The sequence below is a fragment of the Manacus vitellinus genome, unplaced genomic scaffold (genome assembly GCF_001715985.3).
Source record: "Manacus vitellinus isolate BGI_N305 unplaced genomic scaffold, ASM171598v3 scaffold_3_pilon, whole genome shotgun sequence".
Lineage (NCBI taxonomy): Eukaryota > Metazoa > Chordata > Aves > Passeriformes > Pipridae > Manacus > Manacus vitellinus.
This window is the reverse complement of record NW_021940535.1, coordinates 23,621,532-23,627,617: the sequence shown is the minus strand read 5'-3', so window position 1 is coordinate 23,627,617 and position 6,086 is coordinate 23,621,532. Positions and strand designations below refer to the sequence as shown.

The following is a 6,086-nucleotide window of genomic DNA, read 5'->3' as shown; positions in this document are numbered from 1 at the left end:
CTGGTTCTGCCTATAGGGCCATGTTCATTACACAGCTTCATCACACCAAAACCACCACAGTAAAGACTGGGTAGAAAACTGCCAAAAAAAAAAAAATAATGCATTTCAGATCTCACTTCAAACCTGGTAAAGATTCCTTCACATTTGCCCTGGGACAGGACTGTTGAGTTCACATCTGTTCCACAGCAGATCAACCTAAGAGAGCTGTGCAAGACAAACCCTGAACTATAGGTTCTACTACAGACTGTATGGCATTGTTAGATGGGAGGGAGAAGATGAATTATAAGCCACAGAAGTCACTGCTTATGTTGGGAAGTGCAGACATTGTAACGTGGTTGTCCTAGCAGCTATGGAATACCTGTAGGTGACAATTCATCCTTATCCAGTTGTTATTGTGGACAGAAAACAACTTGATCAAAGCACCGTAAATATTTAGAACAGTCTGTCCCTATGCCTCATTAATTTAAAAAAACACCACACAACTTTATCTGATGATAGGAGTTAAACTCTTTATTCCATTCAGAGGCATCTGGCAAGTAGAGCTGCATTGGGGGGCACATTACAGATGAAAAATGATCCATACTTTGTGGATATTGAAATCATTTACAGCATTTACTTTCTAGCTATTCCCAAATACTCCAAATTACCAAGTCTCAATTGAAAAGAAAAACATGAATTACCATATTAAGTCTAGAAATTTAAGAGAGATGACAGTATTTAAATCAGCAGATGTAAATGCAGCGCCTATCTGTAAAGTAATTTTTTATGGAAAATAATGAAGTCAAATCCTTCTCAAATGTTAAGAAAGGAACATCAGACTGACTTAAGCCTCAACAAAATTTAAAATGCTATGTACTTTTCATACTTCAGTAATTTTAAATTCATTGTAAGAAAAAAAAATATCCTAAAGGCTAGATGAAGGTCACTGTCAAAAAAGGAAAAGAAACTCATTTTTCTTTGCTAAAACTACAACATAAGTTTGTGGTTTTTAAACCAATTAGTAAAGAAGAGATGCAGGAAAAACACTTCAGACCATTTTCAAAATTACCTAATCTGTACAACAATGATCTTTGGGAAAATTATCTAGTCTATGTAGTAATGCCTCTATCTCAACATGAACCTAAGAGGTAGATAACAAAATGATGAAACAAATGTTTTTTGCTCGCTGTGCCCCTCAAATCAGTGCAGCATGGTGATTCTGATCATCTCATGCACAAAAAAACATCACAAAAAAGGTTCAGAGGTAATAGCATGGCTCTGTCGACCACACACACACAGGCGCGCACGCGCACACACACACACACAGCAGTCTTTATGCACCATGTGTTGCCACATTTTTTTTTTCTTAAACTGAGGTAGACTGAAGTTTATTGTAGAAACTTGAATGTGTCACTATTACCACAATCATCATTCAAATTACATTTGGAAATTATAAAATTTGGTAACTTTCCTGTTATCCCTGCCTTTTGACATTTTTTGTTCTTCTCTAATGGTTGGTTGCAGAACGTGCATAAATCCTGCTGCATCTATTATAAGCCAGGCTAGAGAGGTTGTTGTTTTGTTTTCTTGTAATCATTTTTAAAACCTTCAAAGTGGCTTAGTGTGGCCCATAACAGCGGCTGGATATGTAAACTTAGCCTTTCATTATCTTTCAATGTGATCAAACACTGTTTGACCTTCCCCCATCGTGGTAACTGAAAGCAGTATGATGTGATCTGCAGACAGCAGAGACCATCCTGGCCTCAAATATGCTCTAGCAGATCAAGTGTTCTATCAAACTGAAGATGAAGCTTGCTCTTTGAACAAAATGGCAAAGTCCAAATGGGCTGCAAATGGTTAAATGTAGCATTATTAGGTAGTGATGGTCAAAGGCACAAAGGGTTCATGCATTCAATCAAGTAGCACAAAAAAAAAATTCAGCCTCTTGCAGCCTTCTAAATTTTTCCCCCAACCCCAGCCTCTTGCCATCACTTCCTTGTCCTGTTCCCAAAAAAGTACCGTCACAAACTTTTTCATCCCATCTTAAAAGAAAACTAAACGGCATTGCTGCTATCAGAATGTTGGCATCATTCACTATCTTTTGAACATTCACTGAATTTTTTTTTTTAAACAAATGATGGTGTTGAAGCCCTCAGGAAATCTGAGGCTGTGTTTTTTTTACCCACCTTACTCCCATCAGCCAGCAGCTAGAAGTGCTCTACTATATTTTTCCCCGATAAGTCTGTAGTACTCCTGGCTGGTGGCTGATCAAATTTTAATTTTTTTTAAAAAAATAAAATGCTCAAGAACTATTAGCTTTATAAAGTATACAAAATACCAAAAAAAAAAAAGCAAAAAAGGAACAATTTCTCATTGAGGTACTAAATGCCTGAGGTAGTTTAGTAAAATGCATATTTATCTTTTTATGCCCTGGCCAACACCATTCAACACTTCCCTTAGGTTATTCATGGCAGTGTTATGTAAAAATGCAACCAAATTATTTTTAAAAAATGCCACTTGTTTCAACATTGGGACTAACACTTAAACTCTTGTCAATACCCTTGCTCTAACCCAAGCCCACCCACAATCCCACCCTCCAAATGTGTTTCTTCTTTTACAACTGGACCTATAAGAGCAATGCCTTTTCTTTTTTTTTTGTTGGTTTTTTCTTTTCTTTTTTTTTTAACCAGTGAACTCAGAAGAGAAAGCTTCATTAAACCAAGTTCTAAAATTGTTGGGGAATAATAAGAACAATAAAAAAGACTAACGAGTTTATGTTAAATTGTGAGAATAGAACAAAAGGGAAGTGAAGGGGTCCTTATTTTAAAGCTGGGTTTCAAAAGTTTGAGAGAGCCTAAAGAATACATTCTCAGAGACAGCGTTCAACGGTTGCCTGGTCCTCGAACAGGTGATTGGCTTGGTGGATCTTCTGCATAACTTCAACAGGTGCTCACCACCCGTCTCTCTGTCGCACAGTCTGTCTTTGGTCTGGCATCTGTCTCTGATGGGCCATTTCCTAAACCTTTATTTTCGTCTTGGCTGAGGCTGTCCGCTTTGCAATGTTTTTTGCTGTTGCTGCTGCCTTCTTACCTGAGCCAGTATTTCCTGAATTTTTCTCTGAGCAAGCTGAAGGACACAAAGAAGAAAAAACAGCCCATCATGATGCCATGCTGCAGTGACTGCTGTTTACAACCAACAATAGATGCTACTGGCATTAAGAAAATATGGAATGACCAATGATTACTTGTTAGTTAAAATACACTTGGGTTATCCTGATGTACAACTTAAAATTTAATTCTTCTTTTTCCACCTACCACAACTACCTGCCATGGTCAATTTTCACATCTGTAATATAGAAAGCATGAGCATAGGAAGATGACTACCCATGTTAAGGCTAAATCTACAGGCTACCTTCATTTTACTCCTCTGGAGATACTAATGTTTTATAAGAACAACTGTTTTAATAGTGTACAAATTTTTTATACACCAGGGAATCCAGAAGGTCAGACTTACATAATTTCCCAGCCCCCTCCCAACCCATCTCCTTTCTGAAATACAAGTCACCTGTAGCAAAATATCAAAAGCAATTGGTCTGAGTTAAGACTCAAGTGAGGGAAGGAATCTTGTGATCCTTTTCTTTATGATATTAAATCAACAGATTGGGCAATGTAGACAAATTGCATATCTGGGGGCAGTTCTTGCCAAATACCATGATATCACCTGTGTCTTAATTCCTTCTGAATTTCAGTCCAATCACAACTTGGGTTTTCTTTTGCTTTGAAAGTTTTAGCAGTGCCAGAGCCAACATATATTGACAGAAGAATTTAAAGAGATTGTTTTACATATGTAACCACGCAGATTTATTATTATAAATCTCTCAAAGGCACGAGTAAAGTTTATTGCAGCAAGACAAGCAGAGGAGCCTGGCAAGCAGTGCTTTCTGTATCCCAAGTAAAAATCTTCCACCACATGCTTATAAAAGAAAGAACATGGAAACACCAAGCTAATACAGAAGATCATTTCAGTCCTCCTACCTGGCATGCATAGAAGTGACCAGTTATTTTCACAACCACCTGATCATTTTCATCAGGTGTCTGGTCACGAGGGACTACAACTTCTGCACTTGTCAAGTTTTGAAGCTCATTTACCTATAAATAGAGACCAGAAGTCAGAAAGTCTTAAACTAACAAATATTCCACAACAATCAAGCCTCAAAGATACTGCCCACAGAAACATCTTTCTCTTAAGTTACACTTAAAAAACACCCCTCACTAACACAAAGCATCTTTATGCAGCAGTGTGCATTCTGCAAGATGAGCCTCTTGTGTCTCTTAACATAAATTAGCACCAAGTTCTCTGGATTTGTAGAAGTGTTTTAAAGACTAAATACAACACACAGAAGGTGTTAAATACATGACTTTAAAAAAGCAAATAGATGCCACAGTGTTTTACAGTTGAGTTTAAAAGTGTAAGGTCAGAAAACTCATATAATGTAGCAAGAAGAAAAATGCCAAAGTATTTATATGCTTTGCCTCGAAAAACCTCCACAAGATGGAGAACTTCAAACAGAACAATGAGAAGTTCTATTTGTTCAAATTATTTTCAGTAGCTTATTGGTTTCTATAGTGTTAAGTACAGGTAAGGTTAAAGCCTTTGTCCCATTTACACTCATTTTATTTTAGAAATGCACAGCATTATTTTATTAAAAAGGTTTTAGATGAACAGCTTCTCAGACGTGTTTGTCCTTAAACCTCTTACCACTGCAAGTAATGGAAGTGGCCACATTGTCTTCTGACACTGAACTTAAAGACCTCATTGTACTCAAGGATGGACACACAAGACTGAACCATTTCTTTGCAAATATCATCTAGCTCCTGACTAATAACCATATGAAAATACTAGAGCACCAGCATCTTTTCATGAGTGAAAAATTTCAGTGACGTTATTTTATACAATAAACTAAGCCTAAGAAATGCCATCAATTAAACTGAAACAAAAGTAGACACAGGGTTTTTTGTACTACTGAGGTCTGAACATGTCTTAATTTCCTACCACTTGTTTAGAAGTTATGTTTTCACTCAGTTTTGGACAGCAAAATCTGGCACATAAGCCAAGGTTCACAAAAGCAGATCTTGAATGGGAATGTATTCATTCTAAATGGAAGAACTACATTTCTACTAATAAAAGCCCTGCAGATCTGACTGGGGCTATCGATTTTAGTTAGACTATTTATTTCTTTTTTTCCCTGCCTTTTTTTTAGATAAAAGAAATCATTCTGAGATTGGCTTCTTTTGAATCTACACTAGAAGAAAGGAAAGCCTAACAAGTACAGCTAAGGAAATAGCTCCTGCTTTAATGTAACGTCAAAGGATTAGCTAAAAGTTTAAGCCTTATGTGTATATATATATGTGTATGTGTACACTGAAGTAAGAAATGTAACTGAGCAATATTAAAAGTTTTATTTCAGCTACTTACTGTTTTGCCTCCTTTACCAATAACTCTACCAGCAGCATAGGATGGCACTTTTATATGAGCCTCAAGTTTCACTTCTTCTTTAGGTCCAAAGAAATTTTCTTCTTTAAGTTTTCCATAGATTCTCCCTTGAGCCTGCAAAAACGCTTTCAGTTAGAAAATGTGCTTATTGGGATCTAGTTAACGTCAAGAAATTCCACAGAAAGGTTCTCAGTATGCAATCCTGACACAGTGTTTTCCCTAATAAATACATTATTTTTCTAAAAGAAGTTATTGTACCAAACTAGGAAGCACCACTGTCCAGCTTTAAAGACTGCATGACAAACCAGGGAATCAAACAACATTTTAAAAGGAACCATTATTCTGCTATTCAGTAGAAATATTGCTTTTAAAAGAAACTATTGCATTTCTGTAGAGGTAAAGAGCGGTAGAGAGAGCAACTGTCTAGCTGAAGCTTTTTTATTGCACCCAGAAGCACAGAATGCAATTAATTGACTCAGTAACCCATTCTTTTAAGGATGCTAAACAAAAAAAGCCACAACACCCCCAACAAGTCATGGGATAAAGACTCCAATTAGCACAAACAGCTTGCTTTTACAATCCATTACAACATATTGTTTAAAAATAAATAAACC

General features: G+C 36.5%; 1 protein-coding gene across 1 annotated transcript in view; it reads right to left on the bottom strand.

The window, feature by feature from the left end:
* Positions 1-495: 495 nt before the first annotated feature.
* Positions 496-6,086, bottom strand: part of IGF2BP3 (insulin like growth factor 2 mRNA binding protein 3) — a 43,199-nt gene continuing 37,608 nt past the window's right edge. The window contains exons 10-12 of the mRNA XM_029961793.1: positions 5,455-5,586; positions 4,014-4,127; positions 496-3,105 (exon numbers count right to left, since the gene is read on the bottom strand). Of these exons, the coding sequence (XP_029817653.1) occupies positions 3,004-3,105; positions 4,014-4,127; positions 5,455-5,586 (348 nt within the window). The 3' untranslated portion in view covers positions 496-3,003. The remainder of the gene's footprint in view (positions 3,106-4,013; positions 4,128-5,454; positions 5,587-6,086) is intronic.